This window comes from Haliotis rubra, unplaced genomic scaffold (genome assembly GCF_003918875.1).
Source record: "Haliotis rubra isolate DU_JTF1 unplaced genomic scaffold, ASM391887v1 Scf486, whole genome shotgun sequence".
In the NCBI taxonomy this organism is placed as follows: Eukaryota; Metazoa; Mollusca; class Gastropoda; order Lepetellida; family Haliotidae; genus Haliotis; species Haliotis rubra.
This window is the reverse complement of record NW_025767175.1, coordinates 448,524-476,324: the sequence shown is the minus strand read 5'-3', so window position 1 is coordinate 476,324 and position 27,801 is coordinate 448,524. Positions and strand designations below refer to the sequence as shown.

The window sequence follows — 27,801 nt, the reverse complement described above, 5'->3', positions numbered from 1 at the left end:
GACACTCAGAGTAATGCAGAAGGCTACAGTGTTGGGGAGTCTACATATTCTGAGAAAAGTCAGTACTTGGTGGGTTTGACTAGGCAGCAGTTACTGGGAGACGTCCCATTCACTGACTGGGCTGTGTGTGAAGGTACAAGGCCTTGAGCTGATGATGAGCTTAACCAGTCTGCCTGCCAGGATCACCTGAATCCTCTTTGTTGTATTTATTTATTTAAATCTCCAAAACATAATATTAAATCCAAACAACTTTGGGCCGTCTTTTGTGTTAACGACAGAGCATTCAATGCTTAATGGGTTGTAATAAGCTTCTAAGTATAAAGTGATAACACATAATATCATGAAAAGCCTAGTAACCCTTATAATACCTCATCACACAACCATTCAAGTCAATTTGTACCCATGCATTTGTCTGCATTCCATCTATAAATATCTACCAGAAACAGGAAAGCAGCTATTTTATAGATGCAGTATTTAATATTTACTTTATAAGCTAAAACATCTCTGTGTGTCACCTTAAGAAGATAACCTGGTATTAATCAGAAGTATGATCATTGCCCGACGCCTCAGTCCAGTGTTTTTTTCTGTCGGGCAAGCAAATTTGTATATCACACTGTACTGGTGTCCAGTTGACTTTTCAATGTTAATTATGTTGTTTATTTAAAAAATCAACAACAAAATCGGCCAGTACAGTGGAAAAATTATCAGGGCAAGTGATTTTACTTGTGCCACTGTACCGGAGTACACTAGCAATTTTTAAGATATTTCCACCCCTGATGATACTAATCTGGTAATATACATGACCAGTGTTGAAGGCAAATAGCACTCACTAGTAACAGCAGTGGAACGATATCTTGCCAATTTGTGTACAGTGCAGTAGACAGTACAAGAGTGATGTTGTTTGCTACCAGCACAGGTAACTTCTTTGAGTGGCATTGTCTAGATGTTGGAGAGTAATATACAGACAAACTTTATGGATAAACAACTTCTTTATTCGGTAGATGCGACATTTCTATACACATTCTTGTATCGTCAAGCAAGTATGAGTTAGGTAGAAAACTGGGGACTGTATATACAGTAAATAATTAACGAAGACAACAAGGACGTGAATTGGGATGTACAGTAACAATGTGATGACAAGGGATTATATGTAGAAGCCAGTGACAAGGGATTATATGTAGAAGCCCGTGACAAGGGATTATATATAGAAGCCAATGGGGTTTACGGGTGTTTGTACAAGTTACACAACCAGTTACGGTTGGTTGATGAGGATATCGTACACAGAGGGGATGAAGTAACCTTGGTCTCTGTTGATCAGGGGTCGGTGTCGTTTGATGTGGATTGCTTCGGTTAATTTTCGTTTGGTGAAGTCAGGTTGGTTGGCTGCCAGAATTGTCTATTCTGTCCAGTTGATTTGTATACCAGCACAGGTATTTACATTTTTACATCCCCTGTGAAGCTCCGTGTTAGAGTGGCTGTTCAGCAAGTCATGCTTGTCATAAGAGGTGGCTAATGGGAGGCTGACATGCTTGTCATCATCTCAATGATGTTTGGGTTGACTGGATTATTCACAGGCTTCGGGTGTAGTGGGGTAGCCTAGTGGTTAAAGCGTTCACTCATCACACCGAAGACCCGGGTTCGAATCCCCACATGGGTAAAGCCCATTTCTGGTGTCCCCAGCCATGATATTGCTGGATATTGCTCACCATACTCACTCATTCACACGCTTCAGTCATGTGGGTAGAAATTGTAGAATATTGCTCAGCGCGGTGTTACACAACAAGAGAACTATACAAACATTTTTACACAGCAGTTTTGATATTGGTTATATGTGATAATACCTAGATATTCTCGTGATTTTAGTGATTGACATTCAGGGCTCGATTTAATGCTTTGTTACTTGCACTGGTGCAACCCAATACTACAAAGTGCAACCTAGTTATTAGTCTAACTTGTACCAGGTGCAAGTCAATTTTTGAGACTTTAGCTGGAAAACAGAATGATGAGTAACTGACTTGGAAGAGTGACTCTGATGACTGTATGAGCAGCGACTGAAGGACTTACTGTTCATGACATTTTAGGAAGTAAGATAACTAATCTTATCAGTCCCAGATTTCTTTTGTTATAATGTTCTAAACTATCATTACCAAAACTCAAACCTCATATTTTATACAAGATTTTATATTGAGCAGCAGGTGCAACCTATTTTTATCTGATGCAACAAGGTTTCTACCTAAGGTTGCACCGGGTGCAAGTAGGTTTCATTTCTTTAAATCGAGCCCTGACATTTAAAACTTTGAAGAACATAGAGTGAAACTACGGATAACAGATTCCGAGAGCTATGGGAGTCATTATCTGTCTCTTCTCTCCCCTTCAATTGTGGGACTTTCATATGCTTTGTTGATTGCAACAATAGTTTTTTTTTATTTGGTACAACATATTTGTGTTTCATGGGTATGGGTGCCCATTTATCTAAGGCACCACTATTTGCTGTTCAGAGTTAGGTCCCTTGGGCACAACAGACACCCATGATAGTGGCAGCAAGTCCCAGACATTATGTATCTAAGTTTATCAGCTCCAAAGTGGTGAAGGCTTCAGGTCAGGCTTTCCTCCAACATGGCGCTGACTTGCTGCAACATAGCTGAAATACTCTTCAAAGTGGCTTGAGACTGCCTCCATGGTGTAGTGGTTAGAGCGTCCGCTTGAAGGTCGCAGGTTCGATCCCCGGTGACGTCAAACCAAAAGACGTTAAATTAATGGTACTTGTTGTTCCCTGCCTGACGCTCAGCATTAATGGGTACAACAAGGACTGGTCGGCTCGGAGTCAGTATAATGTGTCTGAGTGGTTTATGTAGAGGGTAATGTCAGAGTAACTCTCCATTCCTTAAAAATAATGGAGTCGAGGCCCCTGAGGGGCCGAGGCACATTATTTTTAAGGAATGGAGAGTTACGAGGATATTACCCTACTTAAATTACATTCGAAGTATTGGGAATATTTCTGTTATCAAAATTAAATGTCAAAATGACAAAATGAAGGTTTTATTTTGAAACTGGTACACATCGCTCCATTCCTGAAAAGTAATGGAGCGAACAGACAATGGAATGACGTCACAAATGTAATTTAATCATGCTTCACTGCAGCATGGTATCTTAGTGGGCTAGCACTATAAAAACAGCATAAGTCAGGCTAGTACTAGCAGCCACACATACACACGCATGCACGTCCTCATATGAGCGAAATATTATTAAGTACAACTTTAAACCCTATTTCACTTCACCTGAAAGTGGCTTGAAACCAAACTCACTTACTCATTGACAATGACGTGGTTCCTTTGTCGTCCATGGGCTAATGTCTTCCATGTTTGATATGATCTCCTTGTACTTTATTTATGTAATTGAAATACATTTTAAAAAAATACATATGTGAACCATTTTTCATGTAAGCTGCTAAATATTAATCCAGTACAACTATTGCAAAGCAAAGCCCTGACATCATGCAAAGTGAAGTAGCTATTTTACACTAAAGACATTATCAATATCATAAGTGGGCTTTATCTGGGATTCAAAGGTACATGTTCTTGGCTGTCAGATAAAGGTGTAATAATAGTTACATTTGTCAAGAAGAGATATCTTTTCAATGTCTTTAAGTGGCATTTAGATTCTGATTCTAACTAGGGGTGGGTATTGCAGGGAATGTTCGTATTGCGATATATTGCGATGCGAAAACATGTATTGCAATATGTATTGCAATATATTGCAAGAATTATTTTTAACAAAAAAAATACTTATAATCGAGTTAATGCTTGATTTATAAAGCAAAAACACAACAAAATCACAATGCTTGATTAGGCTTTAAGAAAACTTTTAATCATGGCAAAATATAAATGTAAATAATGTTTGGCACAAATTAAACAAGGAAAGGAACAATTTAAAAAAAAGAAATATCCGAAGGTTTCCGAGTGTTACGAAGTTTCGATCAGCGTATGCAATACGTATCGTTTCCATGTCAGAACCGACGATATTGCGCAGCCCTAATTTTAACATGTCACCATTGTAAGTTCAATTTACATTCTGGAAAATATTGTAACACCAAGCATTAAAACCTCGCCCTTCTTCACTGGTCGACTTACCAATGCAATCATTAATAACACAAAATGTCACCATGAATTGAAATTTTCATAAAAGAAACAATTCAGGAGCATAAACTGACATTTATTTCGGGTCTGAACATTGGCCTGTGGGCAGATCCAGATGTACTGTAATGAATCGGTTTTATAAAATATATATGGGTTTGAAGCATCATTAAAGCTATACTAGGTTTCACTTGCTGTATTGATTTGCCACATCTGGCTGGTATCTGGCTACGGTACTAAGTCTGTGATACTGGTGTCAGAATATGAGTCAGTCTGTTGTTAGCTTCCATGTATGTCGCCCCACACTCAAGCTGTTACTATTTGTTTTGTTTTTTGATACGACACTCATCTATGATCCAAGCGACAGTCTGTGAATAATTAACAACTAGCTGAATACTGCTTTAGTTATCAGCAGCATGAGCATTGATCTACTGGCACACAATAACAGTGAAAATTAACGCCTGTCAACCATGCCAGCGAGGCGGACTCCACAATCCCGCGAGTCACGTCTTAAGACAAGCATGGGCTGCTGATGACCAATTCTAACCCAGATCTTCACGGGTGGGGTGTCTCACAAGTTGGAAATATTGTTTGAATTCATTTTCTTGATAAGGCCAGACCAATTTTATTTCTTGTTTTACGGATATTTGTTGTCAGAAAACCTGAAGGCAGGAGGAAAAATAAATAAATATATAAATCACCCGTCAGAGTAATATTCCTTTTAAATACTAAAAGTATTTTACTTTTGGCAATTTATGAAGTGTATATGGGGCAAAAAAAATATCTAAAACATTTTCTTGCACATTTACATTTTTGGCCAATAAAAATATGAAAATTGTATGTTTTCAGCGGGGAGAATACATTTTTTTTCTTATTCTTGAAAAAATACGACCGGTGGATCCGTAAAACAAGAAATAACATTGGTCTGGCCTAATGTTGAGAGTAAGGTTGCTTTACAGTAAGTGTATTTGTATTATAACATTGTTATACAGATCGCCTGTGTGGTGTAGTGGTTAGAGCGTCCACCCGGAGAGCGGAAGGTTGCGGGTTCGTTCTCCAATCGTGTCATACCAAAAGACTTTAAAATATGGTACTTGTTGGTCCCTGCCTGGCACTCGGCATTCATGGGTACAACCTGGACTAGTCGGCTCGGAGTCAGTATAATGTGTCTGAGTGGGGTATTCATGCTTCACTGCGGCATGGTATCTCAGTTGGCTAGCACTATAAAACCAGCTTAAGATTGGGCTAGTACAAGCAGCCGCACATACACATACACACGCATGCACGTAGTCATATGAGCAAAAATATTCTCAAGCATGACATGAAACCCACTTTCACCTCACCTCATTGTTATATACTGAACCACAAAAAAAACGTCGCTTTTCAAAACCAAATGCAAAAGTTTGTTCTTGCAAGGTGGTGTTTTTCTTATGAATGTACCGTTTTCTTAAAGAACCACTAAACTTTGTTTTTTGTTACTCTTTTAACCATTACATATGAAAGATTTGTGGTTAGTCTTATGAGGAACACCAAATATATTCTTTAAAAACTTGTGGTTAATTAATACCGAGCGATTAAAAGTGGCCAAAAAGTCGCCTGCTTCCCTCTCGCCCGCCAACGAAACCACAGACAGGTTACGTAACTCTGTCGCCAGAGCACTGCAGTGACGTCATATGAGGAACGATTTTCAGTTAGTTGTATAGAAAATGTGTAGCACGCTCATCATTTTGATGATTTCTCGACATCAACGACGACATGCCGAATCGTTGCTTTGTCGTCAATTGCTCCTATGGGTCGGGCGATGGTGTCCCCATGCACAGATTTCCACAGGACCCGCGAAGTTAAGTGCTAAATGGGTTATGTTTGTGAGTCGCGTAAGCGGCGTTGTGGAAGCCTGAAACGATATCTTACTTGTGTTCAGATCGCTTCCACGGAAGTTAAAGAATCAAAACTACTTACTAGTTGTAGTAAAATATGCATATGATTGATGACCATAAAGATTTTCTATGACACAACTTGTAACATAACGATTTCTTCCTCGGAAGTGAGGTTGTGGTCAAGTAACAATAATATTGTAAGTAGTATTATATTGACACCCACCTCGCTGCCACGAGAGAAATTGTTATGATATACGCTATGTCATGCAAAATCCTATTGGCCATCAATAAAATACATATTTTACTACCAGTAGAAAGTAGTTTTGATTTTGTAACTCGGTGAAAACAAACCTAAATACCATTTATCCTCAGACTGGCGGATGTTCCCGACAGGGCGCCGCCATTTTTAAAAATAAAAAAATCTGTTAGAATTAATGAGATTATAGTTTGTTTTCATCAAGTTAGAAAATCAAGACTACTTTCTACTCGTTGTTAAATATGTATTGGAATCATAACCAAACGGATTTTGCATGACACAACTTATAACATAACGATTTGAAGCGAGGTGGGGGTCGAAGTCACTGCCCCATACATTTCTTGCTACATTCCCATGGTTAATGTCCACTCACCAGTATGTAGATACTAGTCAATGTGCATCTTTATATTTGGTCTTATAATCCTAATTAGTTTATTATCACACTTGTATGCATTTTGAAACTAAATAAAAAGCAGACGATCTGCTGATACTTATAGTGAATTTATAACAGAACTGTAATATCTAGACATTTTATAGTTTGCCAATGTGAATCATAATTCGCACACACACCCTAGTGCATGTTGTCTGTCTCATTACACTTCACGGCGAAAACAAGGATTCTGTTGAATGCTACGACAAATGAATAAAAACAAAATGCAAATATTAAAATTAAAACAGATTTAAGTTATAGGAACAATATCAGGCCATTACCTTGTTTGAGGAATGTATCCATCAATATCCACAAAACTGTTCCAAATGATGTGTCTTTTAACAGTTTAATATACGAAAAAGTGATAAATCTTTTCAGGTATTGGTGTATAGTCTCATTGGTCACCCAAGATAGCACACCTGGCAACTAATTGCATAATGTCCGCCTTTCTTTAAAAACAGTAATTTAGTTAGCCAATAATGGGCAATCAATCAATGTATTGCCGGTTAATCCTTTGAAAGAAGGACGTTGTTTTTACGCAGACACCGACACGACAGAGTGTATTCAGTATAGATTAGTAAATCTACATACATAAACACTACCTTTTGACAATTCCGCTGTGTAAGATAAAAGTAATTAATCAATCAGCGTGTTATGAGATGGAGGTGAGACAGGTGATTGTGAGGAGTCCTACAAAGTCTTGTTCACTAGACCCCATGCCGACCTGGTTGTTGAAGGAGTGTCTCGATGAAACAGTACCAACACTAACCAGTGTGATCAATGCTTCCTTCAGTCAAGCTTGTGTTCCTAGAACCTTCAAGTTAGCATCTATAACACCACTGATCAAGAATCTTCGGCTGGACTCAAACAACCTAAAAAATTACAGACCAGTCTCCAACTTGCCCTTTGCTGCTAAGATCATGGAGAGTGGCAGCGTCAAGGCTTCATGATCATATCATCCGGAACTGGGAAAGAAGAAGCGTTGCAGTCTGCATACCGATGTAATCATAGCACGGAAACAGCTCTTGTGCGTGTGCAGAGTGACTTGCTGCAGGCCATTGATTCAGATGGTGCGGCAGTGTTGGTGTTAACTTCGATTTGTCAGCTGCTTTTGACACAATTGATCAGTCCATTCTTCTCCGCGAGATTGAATGAGAGATTCGGAGTTACTGGTGAAGCTTATTTATGGCTGGAGTCCTATCTGTCTGGACGATTTCAGGCTGTGAGAGTCAATGGGCAAATGTCAGAGAAAGTTAGCCTCAAGTATGGAGTTCCACAGGGTTCTGTACTGGGACCAGTGTTGTTCACAATCTACACATCACCTCTTGGGGACACATTGCTTTCGCCAAAAATCTCTCTTTCCATCTCTACGCTGGCGACACCCAGCTGTATCTGGCCTTCAAGCCCTCCAACAGAACATCAGTAGAGGATACATATCGATGGTTTGATGAACTGTATCAAGGACATCAAGGACTGGATGACCCTAAACTTTCTCAAGCTCAACAGTGAGAAGACGGAACTGCTGATTCTCTCTTCAAAGTCAGCGAGAAGTAAACTTGCTCTGCCCATCTTTGAAATTGGAGGTTGCATCATTGAACCAAGCAAAGAAGCCACGAAATCTTGGACTTGTATTTGACTCATCTATGAATGCAGAGTCCCATGTAAACAAAGTATGCAGACATGCATATTTTAATATCGAAACATTGCCCAAATCGTCGATTTGTAAATCTAAAGACCGTGACATCTCTTGTTCAGTGCTGTGTTGTGTCCCATTTAGATTACTGCAATGCTCTTCTAATTGGACTACCAAAGAAATTGATTGCAAAGCTGCAGCGCGTTCAGAATTGTGCAGCTAGACTTGTAACAAAGACAAAGAAAGACAGCCACATTTCTCCAGTGCTAAAGAAACTTCATTGGTTGAAGGTGGCAGACAGAATCACTTATAAAGTGCTCCTGTTAACCTTCAAAGCAAGGACAGGCCTAGCCCTGTGTATCTCCAGGAACTCCTCCAGGAATACAAGCCAGCCAGGTCTCTTAGATCCATTGGACAAAGCATGCTGTGTGTTCCACATGCAAGGACCACCACCTATGGAGATCGATCTTTTGCCAGAGCAGCTCCACGAATCTGGAATGATCTGCCACTAGAACTGAGACTTATAAATAACTTGGCCACTTTTAAAACCAATCTCAAGACTCACTTATTCTCAAAGACATACGCCTAGACCGAGTGGACTTTGCTGATACATGTGACATGCATTCTCTCAAAGCGCGTTTGAGCAGTTATACTGACTGGATTCTTGCGCTATATAAGTTCCTAGTTGATGATGATGATGATGATGATTATCGGTTAATCCTTTGATCGATGTTTATAATGTTGAATATTTACTCCAGACACAAGAAATGCCAAATGGGAACCTTTGTCGGGTAATCTAAGTGTGTTACCACTAATTATACCTGTTATAAATTCATTAACTGACCATCAAGTGAATGATGACAAATAACATGTGTAGGTTTATACCACCTAACACGGGTTACAACGAGGGAGTATTAATTGCTGTATTGCATGTGGAAACTTATGGGCCGACACTGTTTTGAGAATACAAACAGATTTTTACATGACATGATTAAATATCGAGGTAAAACAACACAGAAATGGGATCAATTTGGATCAGTCATTATACAAATAGGGCCTAACGACACCAATCGATTTTGACAGAATCGTCTATGAAAACAAGTTGTAACTTCGGAAACTAGGCAAAGCAGGAGACAAAATTAAATGACAGTAGATTGTGAGAACATATAGCTTTCATTTTCCACAAGAATTGTCACGATTTCAGGTTTATACAAGCCTGTAAACACGATAATTTACCCCCTAAAATGTAGATGAATTCTGCATCGGCTCTCAAAGCTATTCCTCATATGACGTCACAGAGGCGCGCCGCTCTGATTGGTTGAAATTTCGTTCGCGGGTGAGAATTGTGCACTGTTGTCAAAAAGGTCGATTTAAGTCAATTAAAGGTCGAAATGAGTAGTTTTAATGACAGGGTTTCATTTATAACGATGCCAGTTAGTGATTTATGTATTTGTACCCCCTAGGGTTTATGTGACCTTTAACATGTTTTCCAATCCAAATTGACAGTTATTACCAACATCAGTGTGTTTTCTGATGAAAAAGCATATCGACCAAATGCACCGAAAAAGGCAGACATGGTTAACGGTTCCGTATGACATTCGTGAAAATGAAAATGCACGTGCATGTCGTCATAACCCTACCAATGAAAGCGAGTCCCAAACTCGCCTGAAATCATTTTTGTTTTGACACAATAACCATGGCACGTCTTACAAGAGTTCAGAGGGACCAAGTCGTGGGACGGTTGCAAGTTGTCCAGACTGCATGGAGGGTTGCCAATCATTTTAATGTTCATGTTAGGACATCAGGGATGGTATCAGGTCACTAACAGCATTCAAGACCGTCCACGCAGTGGGCGACCTTCAATAACATCACAACGTCAAGAATGGCAGGCTGTGCGCAATCATCTGCAGAATCGCTTTTCTGAAAGCGACGGAAACAGCACGGCAGACCATTTGGACTCACAACAGACTTGTCAGTGCCGATACAGCGCGTGGACGTTTGCACGGGACAAACCTCTACTGTCACAGACCATATCGTACTCCCGTCCTCACCGCTCATCACCGCCAAAACCGACCAAAATGGGCAACTCAGCAATCGAAATTGGCTTTATTGACAATGGAGAACTGTGCTGTTATCTCATGAAAGCCGATATTGTGTTTCGACAGTCGATGGCAGAGTGAGAGTATGGCGAGCACGTGCTGAAATGTTTTCCAATGAGTGTATTGTTGAAAGAGACTCGTGGGGTGGTCCAAGCAACGTAGTGTGGGGTGCAATCGGTCTGAACCAGTTAGTTAATACTGTGGTGTTCCAGAATCTTGGTCAAGGATGAGGAAATGACATGACAACTGCTCGCTATATTGATTAAGTCACAGGACCCCATGTTGTACCACATTTTCGACGTTACAGAAATCACATCTTCCAGCAAGACAACGGTCGTGCCCACACTGCCAGAGCAACATATGACTTCCTAAGATAGAATAGCATCCAAACCCTACAAAATCTTGCACTCGTTCCGAATTTAAATCCAGTAGAACATCTTTGGAACAAAATTCAAAGAACACTGAATGGCCTCCAACCAAGGCCGACAACTACGGCTTGACTCGATCAGGCATTTCGCAGAGTATGGACCCAAGTGCGTATGACCTCCATCGACCGGCTAATTCATTCCATGTACTGACGATACAACGATTTCATAGATGCCCATAGAGACCACACACGATACTGACTTTTGGGATGTCTTCATGGTACCATTTCTGGTGATTTTGTTTGTGTGAACTCTAAATGTGTTTCCCCAAAATGTGTTAACCTTAGTTGTCAAGTTTGAACTCAGTCCTCCGTTTTGAATGTAAATTAGAGTGAATTGAGCTGAAAACTGACTAAAACAGGTCTAAAAACTTCAATCCAATATGGCTGCCAAACAGTGCCTTTAGCCACATTGGTCCTACAGTCAAAATTTAAGGGAATCTGATTCTGCACCAGTATAAGAAATTTCAAAGTCAAAGGACAAGTAGTATTGTAACATCTGTTATGTTTGGGATTACACTTTCTTAGTGAAGCACAGATTCTAGTACTTTTGTTGGGTTGAGTCCCATCCGGGATTCGAACCAACACCCTTAAAGTCAGGCACCTAATTGTCAGCACACAAAGTCAGTCACCTAACCCGCTCAGCCACCGCAACTTGCACTTGTTACATTTGACTACTTTCCAGGGGTTCAAAATATTTTTGAAAAGCCAGTTGCCACAGGGCAAGTGACTTTAAGTAAGTAACTTGTCCTGACTAATTTTCCACGTGCCCTGATTTTATGACATAATTATGATGATGTAATCATGAAAGAATAAATCAACATGGTATTTGATGTTAATGTTTACTGGACTATTTATTGAAAAGTGATAAATAGCAAAGAAAGATAACTCTACTTTATTATCATTGCCAAATTTAATAGCTACATTTTTTAGCAGATATGAAATTAAATCCAAGTTTATTTGCAGTTTGAAAGTGGAAATTATCTAGTAGCCCATGGACAAGTATGATACCATTATTTGATTGCCCGAAATGAAAACTGACTTGTCCCGGGCGTCGGGGGATGGGATTTTTGAACCCCTGCTTTCTAAATGGCATTGTGTGATTATAATGAGTAGTATTGCTTTTGAAACTGAAAGTTTTGAATTTATTTTGAATTATCTGTCCTTAGTCCTTTAGCCGACTCAGCCTCATGACAGTGTTCAAGTGTCATTTCACAGGTAACCAATATACCTCCTTATAGTTGTACCTCATCAGAATCTTGTCAAAATACAACTGAGAAGGACTGTGTCAGAATCCCAATGAAATGAGAGCTATCCCACAAGCATGAGTCATTATAATCAGCTTTAAATGGCATAGGTTTGATAATTGATCCATCTATGGACACATCTGTTCTTGGGTTAGTGATGATCACAGCTGTTGTATATTACTTGCGGGAATTAAACTTTGTTTTGGTTAGATGTGGCTGTCAATCCATAATTCTGACTCAACTGTATTCCCTGCTGAGCAGATAAAAACCCAATAATGAGGTTGGCAATCACATTTTAGCAATCACAACGAAATGAATAAATCATACTAGTAACTGTACATATTGTGTTTGTTCGTCTTTAAATAGAAGTTTGCTCATCACGCTGAAGACCTGGGTTCGATTCCCCACATGGGTGCAATGTGTGAAGCCCATTTCTGATGTGTCCCCGCCGTGATATTGCTGGAATATTGCTAAAAGTGGCATAAAACCAAACTCACTCACACTCAAATGGATGTGTCCACCTAATTTCCTTTGAGGACATGTCTTTGAATCTGGATGTCAATGGCTCATTGGTAGACGTCAATGATGTGCAACATTTAGGGCTGTCCCCCACTTCAAACACAGAGGAGGGGACGGTGGGGTAGCCTAGTGGTTTAAGCGTTGGCTCGTCACGCCGAAGGCCCGGGTTCGAATCCCCACATGGGTACAATGTGTAAAGCCCATTTCTGGTGTCCCCCAGGCATGTTGCTGGAATATTGCTAAAAGCGGCATAAAACCAAACTCAGCAACTCAAACTGAGGAGTTATCTTTCCTTGGACTCACTTTCCCGCCAACTGATTTTACTTTTTTGCCCTACCCGAGTGTCAGAGCTACAGATAACTTTTTTGGTCATTGAGTTATGTACTCGCTTGTGTTCATCTCAATTGGGTATCCAAATTTTCCTATGAGTAACCTAATGAATTGTACCCACCTCACTCAAACTCAATTGGGTATTTTGCCATTTTCCATTAACTGTAAAATATAATAAAGTTTAAATGTTGGTTTACGGGTTTGTTATTTATATTTGATTTGTAGTATGAGAAACTATAAGAAAGACAGCAAGTTGCCAAGTTCATGTGTTGAAATAGAACCTCTCAATATACATTAGTTATTTTATCTATCCACCGGTACGCAAGCTAAGATTTGACATTTTTGTAAGCATGCATGTAAGATCAAATTTAATGAGTATTTACCAAGCCTCAAGCGTACTTGTATGCACTAGACTTAATAGGAATTGAGTTTTCACATATATATTTTTTTAATTTATGCAGATACGCAGCTTATCTGTACCTCTGCAGTGTTGAAGATTGTTCACACTCTTATCTACGAATGAAACAGAGCATTTCTAATCATTGCAAAACATACTGTTCCAAGCTGCTTATAAATGTCACCTTCTATATCTTTGTATACTGTTCAAAGCAACTTAAGCATATCTGCTCATATATGCTTTCTATACTGTTCAAAGCAGGTTAAACATATCTGCTCATATGGCTGTGTATACTAGACAAAGCAGCTTAAGGGTATCTGCTCATATGGCTGTGTATTCTAGACAAAGCAGCTTAAGGGTATCTGCTCATATGGCTTTGTATACGAGACAAAGCAGCTTAAGGGTATCTGCTCATATGGCTGTGTATTCTAGACAAAGCAGCTTAAAGGTCACATGCAACGTAAAACACAACTTTGCAGATTCTGATACCTTTCGGTATGGACTTACCGAAACAAAGCGTCAAAAATGCAAATTCAACTTATAAAGTTGAAAAATAACGCGATGAAAAAACCCGCGCGAAATCGGAGTTCAAACGATTCACTAATTTTCCCCAGACTTTTCTGGGGAATACGGGTTTCAACAGCTGGGCTGCGCTCATAGCACGTGCGCAGTGAAATAGGTTCGCGCAACTTGGAAGCGGGCTGTCTGGTGAATACTCGGTGAAGGCTTTGGTGTGAGCTATTTTCATAATGTTTTGTTGATATCTCACAGTAGCGAGCTTTTTATATGTTATGACAGTAAATAAACTGTTTATATAATTTCATTTGTCTATTTCACCACCGCGTTCTTCTTACTGAGTCACTTTCTCAGTTCGATGCTTAAAAGCAATGTCATTATTTAGCGTTGACACAATTTCTAACTGTGATATAGATATGTTGCTGCCACAGACAAAACTCAATGTCTTGTTTTATTGACACCTGTGTGTCGGCCTGCCTGCCTGTCTGCTAATGACAATATTAAATACACAACTGCGATCACTGACCACATGCAATTTGAACTTAACACCAATCAGGCTATACACCATAAACAAAACGCATTGATTTATGGCCCGAGTTCGGTCTCTGTCACATTATGTAATTACACAGACAGGCAGGTGTGATACTTGAACACATGACATGTTATGATGTCTGTTGATTGCAAAATGTTATACACAAAAAATGAGCATGTATTTATAAAACCCAACATCTCTATATATACACACACAATGAGCCGTGAAGGCAGCATCTGCTAATGAACCAGCCGTTACACTTGAGTGCACACCCACCCGCTCTGACTGGGTTCGGTATCCCGGCTGCTTCGTTTCGAGGGAGGTAAACCCAAGTACAAAATATTGCACTTTTGATTTGCGATTATACGCTTATAATTTTGTTTATTTGTTTTTTCATAATCAGCAATGCATATTATATGTCATGAAGAAGTGATAATTGTGTTTTAATTATGTTTGATTTTTTGGTTGCATGTGACCTTTAAGGGTATCTGCTCATATGGCTGTGTATTCTAGACAAAGCAGCTTATGCATATCTGCTCATATGGCTTTGTATACGAGACAAAGCTGCTTAAGGGTATCTGCTCATATGGCTTTGTATACGAGACAAAGCAGCTTAAGGGTATCCGCTCATATGGCTTTGTATTCTAGATAAAGCAGCCTAAAGCTACAGCTATGATTGTAGTTCTCAGTGACTTTGCCCTCCCTCCAAGTGGATGGCATAACAGAAGAGGGAATTTCCTGCAGAATTAAAAACTGTGAAGTGCATTTCTATCCGTGGTGTATTTGGATATCTTTTCGACATCAAAGTGAGGGTTGAAGAGGAGGGACATATATTTTAGTATTTTTTATGAATCAATGAAGCACAAAAGATAAATTAGATACTTTTGATATCTGTACTGTTTTGACTATGAATCTACCAGATAGCTAAAATACATGATGTTTATGTTCAGTAAACTGCTCGGAGGGTATTGTATTCTGTTCACAGCAGCTTAAAAATTTTGACTATTGTTTGATGTTAGCGGCAAAACAAAACTTCATTTAGGAGGGGTTTACATAGCACTGGATGTCAGTCTACCACTATTATAGATAAAGCATATTGTTACAATGAATGATATTTCTTATGCCTCTATCCCGGTGTCAGGGGTTTTCGACTATGTAAGACAAAAACGTAACTTTTGTGTTTAATATCATTTAAAGTTTTTATTTTACTAACCTTGAGTGATAAAGGATATATTCATCTATTTCACACAAAAATATCAAGTCTTTCCTAAAAAATGGCATTGATGACATCATATCGGCGAAACCGTTGCCGCTGTCAACATCCAGGGATTTTGTTTGGGGTTTCCACATTGAGCCATACTTTTCGCTCTGCACCACGAGGGAGTGTTGTGAAAACGTGGCTTCCTACATGTGTATTCATATATTGCCTGTCCCAAGCAGACGACTGATCTTACTGAAATTTCGCTTGCTATTTCTTGTTATATAGGCAGTTGATTTTGCATCTGAAGTGATATTAACGATCATGGTAAATAATTTTGATGTTTGTTTGCTTTTTATATAACTTAACTTCCGGATTTCCATTGTCAATAAAACTTCTCAAGACAACCACTAGTCATCCGCCCTTATCGATGAAAGTGCTTGTTCACTCCGATCGCGCACGTATATAGCCCGATATAGGCGAAAGCACTGCAAACGTCGAACGTTTTGGGATATTATTAGGTGTGAATTTGGAGCAGTTATTAACAGTGCAATGAAATATTCACTAACCCTATAATCAGTAGAACCCGTGAAGGTCTGGGTTAGAATGAACCTTCAGTAACCCATGCTTGTCGTAAGAGGCGACTAACGGGATCAGGTGGTCAGACTCGCTGGCTTGATTGACACATGTCATCGGTTCCCAATTGCGCAGATCGATGCTCATGCTGTTGATCACTGGATTGTCTGGTCCAGACTCGATTATTTTCGGACCCCTGCCATGTAGCTGAAATATTGCTGAGCGGGTGTAAAACTCACTCACTCACTCACTCACTAATCAGTAGACCTCCATCTATATATATAGATATAGATATATAGATATATATATATATATACTCTGAGTTCTTTCCCTCATTGAATCAATGACAGAGAGTGAATTTCCACAAATGTTTGATATGTGAGCTTAAAAAACATTGCATGTGTTCATTTATCTTCTACTTTAAGTGTCTTTACGGGTATTTATAAGTCATCCCAAAATTTCAGGTTACTAGGTTGAAACAATTAAGACACAAAATTTACATACTCAGGGATCATTTATGACTGTGCCATTGCGGCATATGTGGACTGAAATATGAAATGACACATTGTAAACAAGTTCAGGGGGGTATAACACATACTGATCCCTCATGGTACAATACAGTATGACCCTGGGCCCTGATTAAAATTTTATGATAAAATGTATTCATTTTCTTTCAGGCTTCAATAATGAGCTTGACAGTGAATCATCATGGCCGTTCAGCCACAAAAAATGCAGAAAAAAATGGATATATATTCACAGCCTCAGATATAATCATTTCATTAAACAAATTCCAAAATTTCCTAAGGCCCTCTCAAAACCTACACCAATGGAGGGTTGCTATACTTATACTATCCTCGACAGTTCTGTGTCTGGTTGGTACCCCGTGGGTCCCGGCACCACTGCTGGGACACAGGATCCACTCATATCTACACTGATGGAGGGTTGCTACTTCTCATACCCTCCCCGACAGTTCTGTGTCTGGTTGGTACCCCGTGGGTCCCGGCACCACTGCTGGGACACAGGGCCCACTCATATCTACACTGATGGAGGGTTGCTACTTCTCATACCCTCCTCGACAGTTCTGTGTCTGGTTGGTACCCCGTGGAGACACCAGTGCTGGGACACAGGGTCCACTCATATCTAAGTCCATAGGCCCTATTCAGATAAATTCCAAAATGATCCCTGATACTTGAAATAATTTTCTTTAATTTCCTGAAGATTTTGAATAGGCAGGATAAGACCTCAATAAAACTGGGGCAGGAAGTTTAAAGAAACGTTTTCAATAGGTTTAATGCTAGTATGTGAAATAATATATTTAAAATGATAGCAACAGATGTGAGTTGGGTGTTTAACATTTTGCTTATTTCTGGTTTGGCTGGAACAATAATACGACTGCTTTTTTCCTTCTTTTACATTTCAGTTTCGAGAGCGGATTTGTAAACCAAGATAAATAAGTCTTGCCTTAGTTTGTGCTGATCGGTCATTTCTTGGAATATTATTGATACATTCCTCGTCATCTCTGTTTCAGTGGTGTACGGCAGTCTGCCTGGCATCGATGATGTACAAAAGAGGTGAGCTTTTACCACCATAACCAACTAGTCTCCTTTGTTGATATCAGAACGGTATGTGACCAAAGGTCCTTACACCTTCCTGTGTTGATATTATAGTTCTACTGTACACCTTCCTGTGTTGACACCCTTCCTGTGTTGATTGTTTTAAAGATTAGATTACCGGTACAGTTATGTTCTTGTACACCTTCCCTGTGTTGATATCAGAACAGTATGGTTCTACTGTACACCTTCCTGTGTTGATATCAGAACAGTATGTGTTATCCACTGTACACCTTCCCTGAACAGTACAGTAGTTCTACTGTACACCTTCCCTGTGTTGATATCAGAACAGTATAGTTCTCAGTTCCTGTGTTGATATCAGACTGTACACCTTCCCTGTGTTGATATCAGAACAGTGTAGTTCTACTGTACACCTTCCCTGTGTTGATATGTTGATATCATATCACAGTGTAGTTCTACTGTACACCTTCCCTGTGTTGATATCAGAACAGTATAGTTCTACTGTACACCTTCCTGTGTTGATATCAGAACACCTTCACCTTCCCTGTGTTGATATCAGAACAGTATAGTTCTACTGTACACCTTCCCTGTGTTGATATCAGAACAGTGTTCTACTGTTCCCTGTGTTGTTCTACTGTACACCTTCCCTGTGTTGATATCAGAACAGTGTAGTTCTACTGTACACCTTCCCTGTGTTGATATCAGAACAGTATAGTTCTACTGTACACCTTCCCTGTGTTGATATCAGAACAGTATAGTTCTACTGTACACCTTCCCTGTGTTGATATCAGAACAGTATAGTTCTACTGTACACCTTCTCTACTGTACACCTTCCCTGTGTTGATATCAGAACAGTATAGTTCTACTGTACACCTTCCTGTGTGTACACCTTCCCTGTGTTGATATCAGAACAGTGTAGTTCTACTGTACACCTTCTCTGCACAGTGCTACTGTACACCTTCCCTGTGTTGATATCAGAACAGTATAGTTCTACTGTACACCTTCCCTGTGTTGATATCAGAACAGTATAGTTCTACTGTACACCTTCCCTGTGTTGATATCAGAACAGTATAGTTCTACTGTACACCTTCCCTGTGTTGATATCAGAACAGTGTAGTTCTACTGTACACCTTCCCTGTGTTGATATCAGAACAGTATAGTTCTACTGTACACCTTCCCTGTGTTGATATCAGAACAGTGTGAAGCCCATTTTCTACTGGTGTCCCAGCCCATTTCTGGTGTCAGAACAGTGTAGTTCTACTGTGATATAGCTGGAATATTGTTAAAAGCGGCGTAAAACTGAAGTCACTCACTCACTGATGTCAGAACAGTGTAGTTCCACAGTATATCTACCTTGTGTTCCTTGTGTAACAAACACACTGTATATACAAGTGGTTGGAGGTTTGCCGATCATTACATGTTGTGACTTGAATAATGTTTCTGTTTCAGAAATTCCAACAGATACATAGAAAGGGAAATTCAGATGCTGGAATCTAAAATCCGAGATCTTGAAAAAGGGTGAGTGTTAAGTATTTCGCATCCATGAATTTTACAAATATATAGGCCTGATATATGTTGAATGTGGAATGTGAGACAAGGATTGGTGTGAGACAAGGTGGGTGTGAGAAAAGATGGGGTGTGAGAAAAGATGGGGTGTGAGACAAGGATTGGTGTGAGAGACAATGGTGGGTGTGAGAAAAGGATTGGTGTGAGACAAGGGTGGGTGTGAGACAGGGATTGGTGTGAGACAAGGGTGGGTGTGAGACAAGGGATTGGTGTGAGACAAGGGTGGGTGAGAGAGAATGGGTGGAGACAAGGTGGGTGTGAGACAAGGGTTGGTGTGAGACAAAAGGTGGGTGTGAGACAAGGATTGAGTGTTGAGACAAGGGTGGGTGTGAGACAAGGTGGGTGTGAGACAAGGGTTGGTGTGGAGGTGCGAGACAAGGGTGGGTGTGAGACAAGGGTGGGTGTGAGACAAGGATTGGTGTGAGAGAGACAGGGGTGGGTGTGAGACAAGGGTGCGTGTGAGACAAGGGTTGGTGTGAGAGACAAGGATTGGTGTGTGAGACAAGGGTGGGTGTGAGACAAGGGTGCGTGTGAGACAAGGATTGGTGTGAGAGACAAGGGTGGGTGTGAGACAAGAGACAAGGTGGGTGTGAGACAAGGGTGCGTGTGAGACAAGGATTGGTGTGAGAGACAATGGTGGGTGTGAGACAAGGGTGGGTGTGAGAGACAATGGTGGGTGTGAGACAAGGATGGGTGCGAGACAATGGTGGGTGTGAGACAAGGATGGGTGTGAGAGACAAGGGTTGGTGTCAGACAAGAGTTATTAAAAATAATAGCTCTTTAATGAAAGTTATCTTTTTCAAGATTTGTTTAAGAATGTGCCAAGAGGTTAAGGCATTCGCTTGTCGTGCCGAAGAACAGGGTTCAATTCCCCACATGGGTACAATGACTGAAGCTCAATTCTGGTGTCCCCTGCTGTGATATTGCTTTAATATTGCTGACTCACTCACTCATTGAAGATTCAGCAATAGGAATGACAAGTCTTAATAGATGATCAACTTCTTTATTGTACAATAACGACATTTCGCTATAGATACTTATACTGTTTTCAAGCATGAAGTGGTGAATGAGTACATTCGTATATAAATAGGGCACATGAGGGTACATGACCCAACACTGGTCATTGGCTCCCTCCCTCTGCAAGCCGTCTGCGTTCTGCTGTTTATTTTGTTGACAGTTACATAGACAGATTCTTTAATACAAATGCATCAAATCGGTGATTTGCAATGTGATTAGGTTGTCTGACAAAACATCCACTTGCACAGTTTGAGATTGATTGGGTCATTGGATGAAGAGATATTTACAAAAAGACGGGTCCACATGCATTTCATGCCAAACTATAGTAGGCGATGGGATTAGTTAGAGAAGCCAGAGAGAGGGAGATTGAGTTATTTGGGTTTGGATTAGGTGGTGGGATGAAATCAACCTGGGTCCTGTTCAGTTTTGGGCGGTGTCTTTTTATGTGTAGTGATAATTGTAAGTTGGCACGGCTCCCATGGCCGAAACCTTTGATTACACAATGCCGTTTAGAAAGTGATCAAAGGTGACATATGTTATATTTGGGATAACACTTCTTAGTAAAGTACAGATTTTTGTACGTTTGTTGGGTTGAGTCCCATCCGGGATTCGAACCCACACCCTCAGCGGGGTACACAATGTCCGCAGTCTAGACTACCAGTTGTCCGACTTTCATTTTGTAGAAGTTGCGGTGGCTGAGCTAGTTAGGCGGCTGACTTTGTTTGCTGGCGATTAGGTGCCTGACTCTGAGGGTGTGGTTTTGAATCCCGGATGGGACTCAACCCAACAAATGTACAAGAATCTGAACTTTTCTAAGAAATTGTAATCCCAAATAGAACATGTAACATTTGACCACTTTTATGACATTGTGTAGTCAACAAATCTAGAAAATGATAATTCTTCCATCATGTAATCTATTCAGTTTAACCATCCATGGAAGTTATAGCCATGTTGACTATATCTTTTGTTTTGTTGAAGATATTGTTGCAGCCATTTTGTCATGTAATACATATTTGTTGTCTACAATCCAAACAAGGGGAGATTCTTGGAGCAGCCGTCATGACGTTTTCCATGCTAAGTTCTACAAAGTCCAGAAATTAATTCACTCATCGTGGTATATGAGGGAAGTGCTCAATCTGATGCACGTAGCAGAAATGGCTTCATTCTGTTGAAACATGCTGTACAAACTTTATCACAAGTCACAGGAAAAAAAGTCACGGATATAAATAGTCACAATTTTGGCTAGGAAAAGTCACAGTAACTGTTTGTGATCCATGTGTCATATGGTAGGGGTGATTAAATTATGATCATAAATCACAGGGAAAAATCAAAGATGAATCACAGTTCCTCAATCAATCATAAATCACAGTTCCTCACAGAGGATCAATCATAAATCACAGTTCCTCACAGAGGATCAATCATAAATCACAGTTCCTCACAGAGGATCAATCATAAATCACAGTTCCTCACGGAGGATCAATCATAAATCACAGTTCCTCACGGAGGATCAATCATAAATCACAGTTCCTCACAGAGGATCAATCATAAATCACAGTTCCTCACAGAGGATCAATCATAAATCACAGTTCCTCACAGAGGATCAATCATAAATAACAGTTCCTCACAGAGGATCAATCATAAATCACAGTTTCTCACAGAGGATCAATCATAAATCACCAATCATGTTATTGGTATGAGGGTCACCTTTCACTGTAGTGATATAGATGTATTCCCTGAAACTATTTTATATTTTACAAAAGAAATCAAATCATGTCTCAGAAATTACTACATTTCAAGTTTGAGCTTTCCCTGTGCAACCCTGTTCACAGTACTTGTATGTGGGTGTAAGATCTCTGCTGGTCCACACCATTCCATTCAACTTAAATATTTTATTCTCTGAGCTGATTAGTGAGACATATTCGCTTTTACCTGTGGAACAGAGAGAAAGGTAATGCCACAGGCATGCTGCACCTGGCATATCTGATATAGTCAAGTGTGCAAATAACATCTCCATATTCCCTCGTCACTCCGAAGGTGAGGTGAGGTGAGGTGAAATTGGGTTTAACGTCGTGCTTGAGAATATTTCGCTCATATGACAACGTGCATGCGTGTGTATGTGTATGTGCAGCTGCTTGTATTAGCCCAGATTTAAGCTGGTTTTATAGTGCTAGCCCACTGAGATACCATTACACAATGAAGCAGGAATACCCCACTCAGACACATTATACTGACTCCTAGCCGACCAGTCCTTGTTGTAGCCATTAATGCCGAGCGCCAGGCAGGGACCAACAAGTACCATATTTTAACGTCTTTTGGCATGACGCAGTCGCGGATCGAACCCGCGACCTTCCGCTCTCCGGGCGGACGCTCTAACCACTACACCACGGAGGCGGTTTCATACCGAAGCCCCCGGGTTCGATTCCCCACATGGGCACAATATATGAAGCCCATTTCTGGTGTCCCCTGCTGTGATATTGCTGGAATATTGCTAAACACGGGGTAAAACCACACTCACTCACTCCATATTCCCTTTCTCTCTTTTCACACTCCCTACCGACCTAATACCTTTTAAAAAATTTTGTAAACCAAGTAATTTAGGGAAAAGGCCTTAGTATGCTTCATAACATGTTTATGTAGAGTCAACGAAGTATTTTGTGATTTTGAATAATCTGTAGGAAGGTGTTTCCTATTTTTGCGGTACTTACGGATATCGGCTGAAAAAATAACATAAACAATTCTTATCGTATGAATGCTTGTTGTTTTTAAATGAAGGGCCTTCTCCTCTAACATCTGCATCTATCAGCTGCCAGATCCATCAGGTGAATTACCACTCGTGAGCCCGGTGATAAACAATGCCATCCGCCATTGATGAAACGAGGCTTCTCCCATTCTCGCGGTATTACCAGGAATTAACGTTATTGAGTGTATGTAAGAGCAATCCTGCCGGAAATGGCAGGAAAAAGTAATGATATGTCCAAGTTGGTATAAACTACCCAATATTTGTGACACTCCACTTCCTAGTTACCAGTCGGTGGTGTAAACACCCGGTAAGTGTCAACTACCGGTCGGGCGATTTCGGCGATTTGGCAGAAAACGTGTTTACCGCGAGAATAGGAAACCCGCGAGAATAGGAGACGGACCTATACCATGATTTGTTAACCTGTCATTGGTGCTGAGATGGTAGGGCAGCCTCAGGGTGAAATTTGTTGTGTTTTGTTGTTGAATAACGCTACCCTCAGCAATATTCCACCCATATTACTGTGGTCTGTAAATAATCAAGTCTGGACCAGACAATCCAGTGATTGACATTATGAACATTGATCACTCATTTGGGATTTGGCGACCTGAGTCAGAAAGTCAGTTGCCTCTTACAACAAGCATGGGTTGCTTGAGACCAGTTTGAACCAGATCTTCATGGTTCCTTTGTGGTGATTCACTTGTTCCGCTAAATTATGAGGAGCTTAGCACATGAGATACCATAGTTTTACTGAAAAGGCACTAAGCCAGACTCACTCATAAAGTGCTGTTATGTAGCTGAAAGTGGCATTTAAACACACTCACTCACTCACTCACTCACTCACTCACTCACCCACCCATTAACTCATGAGGCACTCACTCACTCACTCACTCGTTCCTCACTCACTCACTCACTCACTCACTCATACTCACTCACCCACTCACTCACTCACTCACTCACTCACTCACCTACCCACCCAATCACTCTCTCTCACTAACTCACTCACTCACTCACTCACTCACTCACTCACTCACTCACTCACTCACTCACTCACTCACTCACCCACCCAATCACTCACCACCCAATCACCACCCAATCACCCACTCACTCACTCACTCAATCACCCAATCACTCACTCACTCACCCACCCAATCACTCTCACTCAATCACTCGCTCACTCACTCACTCACTCACTCACCACCCAATCACCCACTCACTCACTCACTCACTCACCCAATCACTCACTCACTCACCCACCCAATCACTCTCACTCACTCAATCACTCGCTCACTCACTCACTCACTCACTCACTCACACACACACACACACACACACACACACACACACACACACACACACACACACACACACACACACACACACACACACACACACACACACACACACACCACACCCTTCTCAAAAAAGCTGTATCCACCCCTGCTTAATGCAAACTTCTTTCATGTTACGTTGCTCATTACTGTACATGTATATGTACATAATATCAATGCTGTGAATATATGTTATATGTTGCTATTGTGAACTTAGCACCTTGTATATAGATATCTTGGATTCATATTGTACTTCGGCCTGTGGCCTTTATACTGAATGAAGTCTTATTTAGTAGTCTTCACAGCTTGCAAACACAGAAATCAAGGACACTCTTTTGTGGAGAAGACAGAAAAATGATTGTGTGCTGTGCATGTACTAGCCAGGTTGGGTCCTATCTTTAATGCCTTAACGCTGAAGTTTGTTTTGTACCGAGCTGTTACAGGTGTACAAAGGTGCAGCATCCACATGCAGGCAAGGTCAAAGGTTATCCATGCCACACCTAACTGAACAAAACCAATATTTCTCAGTGCCATTGGTGAAAACCTTAAAGGTCTCTGTGCCAATTTCTTTTTACAGGAAGCTATGAATTAAAAGTAAATTAACAGCCATCAGATGGCAGTCTCACTTTGTGTGCGTCAGTTTTACAGTTGCTATTGACCAAAGTGTGTTTGGGACTCTGGGTTAGGGTAGAGCCTGTCAAAGAAATTCATCCGAGAGCAAAATACAAATGTACTATGGAATAGGTCCACACTTCAAGCTGAAATAGCCACACAAACTGCAAACAAGGCACAGTGATTGAAACCCACAACATTTTCAATGGAAACAAACACGGTTTTTCACTCTGAATGGAGCAAAGTTTCTGCTCAAACTGAGTTTGTTGTGGTCTCTTTGAAAATGTACCAAGGTCGTATCATTATAGCAGGGTATGAAACTCCCAAAAATTTTAGCCAGACCGCAGGACTGGTTAGATGTAAAACTTGCCAGCCCTGACCAAAACTTACCTGCCCACAAAATATCTTCATATACATGTCTAAATTTTAACCCGACCGTCAGGCAGGTGAATTTGAGAATCTGGCAGTCCAAGTTGAAAATCACCCTTCTGGGTTGGCCGGGCAGGTCGAACGATGATTACAGACTTAAAGGGGATTGTGGTGTTGGTAATTTCTGTTAAAAGTGTGTACATCTTCCAGAGTTGGTTGGTTGGTTGTTTAGCACCACTCAGCAATATTCCAGCTATACGGCGGCGGTCTGTAAATAATCGAGTCGTGACCAGACAATCCAGTGATCAACAGCATGAGCATCGATCTGCGCAATTGGGATATGATAACATGTGTCAACCAAGTCAGCGAATCTGACCACTCAATTCCGTTAGTCACCTCTTACAGCCAGAGTTGTGTCCCTTGGGTGCACCAGAAACCTATCCTTGTGAATTTGTATCGTGATTTGTGTCTATCGTGTTTCTCAGTTTGTCTACACCATCCCTTGCTCCATTCCTTTCCACGGCAAACTAAAGTTTCACAACACACGTTGTTAGAATTTTTAAAGTTGTCAAACTTACGCGTTTTCACACGTCAAACACATGTCAAATTTTCATGTCATTTGAGCACCATGTCTCTATTCGGTGCGGTCCCGTGACAATTTTCTTGACTGCAAATGGTTGTTTCTGAACAACATGAGTTTGACAACACCGAAAGTTTGATGGAAAAGTTGGTGAGAATAAAGACCGATCGTATTTCTCAACAACAGTTTGACAACTCTGAAATTGGTGTTCGTGGCAAGTTGTTGGAATGTTCACACTGTCAAACTCGAGTTTGACAACATTTGTCGTTCTGAGGAGGTAGGGGGGTCATCAATTATTTACACATGAACTAGAGGGGTAGAGCAATTTTGTGCATAAAAATATTTTAAAATTATGGGGTCATTTACATTGTACATGCTTCTCCATAAAAAGCATCATCACGCCACGAGCCATTAATTATGAACGGTCCTTTAATTCCAACTCACTTATTCACAAGGTTGAGGAGAGTACAGCAGATCTGGATCGTTATATTCTCCTTGATATAGGGCTTCAACGAGTCCATTTTTTTGGACTCGAGTACACGAGGGGTGAGACTCGACTCGGACCCGAGTACTCGAAATTCATACCTTTCAAGCAAACGATAGCGTAACCGGCATGACGTGTTCCGATCACACAAGTGAACACTTACTTCTTTCCGACTTCATATCGTCATGTGACTAACATTTCCTATTGGTCAGAATCAGTATTTGGATGTTTACTTGACAAACGTTTTTTTTTCTTCGTACTTCTTGTACTGCCTGCAAAACGCAGTGAGATACCGCACAGGCGGCATTTGGTTATTTTGCTCTTTTCACTATCCAGATCAAGATACGCCCATACATTTGATTTTTTATCTTTCTCCATGTCTATCAATTGTCAAGATAGTTACCTAATCATTTTACAAAGTGAAAACTCAAACGATGTATCATATTTACTCTCATCTGCAGACTTGTAGCAACTAATACCATACAGCCACACCGTGTGAGGAGTAAACTATTTAATCTAGGTGTTAATAAAAACATTATCAGATGGGTTAAAGAATTCAGGGTACATAGAACTCAGTATGTCAGTGTCAATGGCTATCAATCTTCTTTGCTCTCAACCTCTACTGGAGATCCACATGGCTGTGTTCCTTCATCCGTACTCTTCGTTTTGTATACCAATGACTGTTACTTGTCAATATATGACTTGTTCACTGTGAAATTTGCAGATGATGCCACTGTTACTGGCCTAATTTCTGATTCTGAACATTATTATCGTCAAGGCATTGACAAAACCGTAATGACAGTTTTTTATCAAACCTTTATTCAAAGTGTGTTGACCTACAATTTTCTATGTTGGTATGGGGATCTGTCTCATCACAACAAAAACAAACTTTTCAAAATTGTTAATACTGCTTGCAAAATTTCTGGAGTGTCTTTCGAGTATACTCCCTTTATCTATGAGCGCCAGATTGTCAAAAAGGGAGCTAAAATTAGATTTGATAGTTGATATATTTGATCTCACCATTTTGAACTACTTCCTTCTGGACGCTGCTGACGATTACCTTCCCTCAAAACAAACAGTCTCAGCTAGACAGTCTTTCATACCATCAAGTATTCGTGAATGCAACAAATATTTTGAATCACCATCATGTGATTAGAACTAGAATTATTCAGCCTCTTTACCTATGTGGTTAATTGAATTATATCATGTCAGTTTTATTTATAAATAGCATACGTTTTGAGCATGTAATTATTGTGTATATTTTTGTGAACTGTGTATATATTCATTTTGAGACAGTTTGGATGTATAAGAATTTCCTCCGGGATAATAAAGTTATATCTTATCTTAATATTAGACGTTAACGGCCG

At 40.3% G+C, this 27,801-nt stretch overlaps 1 protein-coding gene and 1 long non-coding RNA gene across 2 annotated transcripts in view; both read left to right on the top strand.

Moving 5' to 3' along the window:
- Positions 1 to 27,801, top strand: part of LOC124291210 (UDP-glucuronic acid decarboxylase 1-like) — a 56,454-nt gene that overhangs the window by 1,320 nt on the left and 27,333 nt on the right. Inside the window, exons 2-3 of the mRNA XM_046728146.1 lie at positions 17,696 to 17,738; positions 19,188 to 19,256. Coding sequence (XP_046584102.1) covers positions 17,696 to 17,738; positions 19,188 to 19,256 — 112 coding nt within the window. The remainder of the gene's footprint in view (positions 1 to 17,695; positions 17,739 to 19,187; positions 19,257 to 27,801) is intronic.
- LOC124291211 lies at positions 3,138 to 12,646 on the top strand. Its single transcript, XR_006902166.1, has 3 exons — positions 3,138 to 3,284; positions 5,097 to 5,103; positions 12,636 to 12,646. It is a non-coding gene; the product is annotated as an uncharacterized LOC124291211 (long non-coding RNA).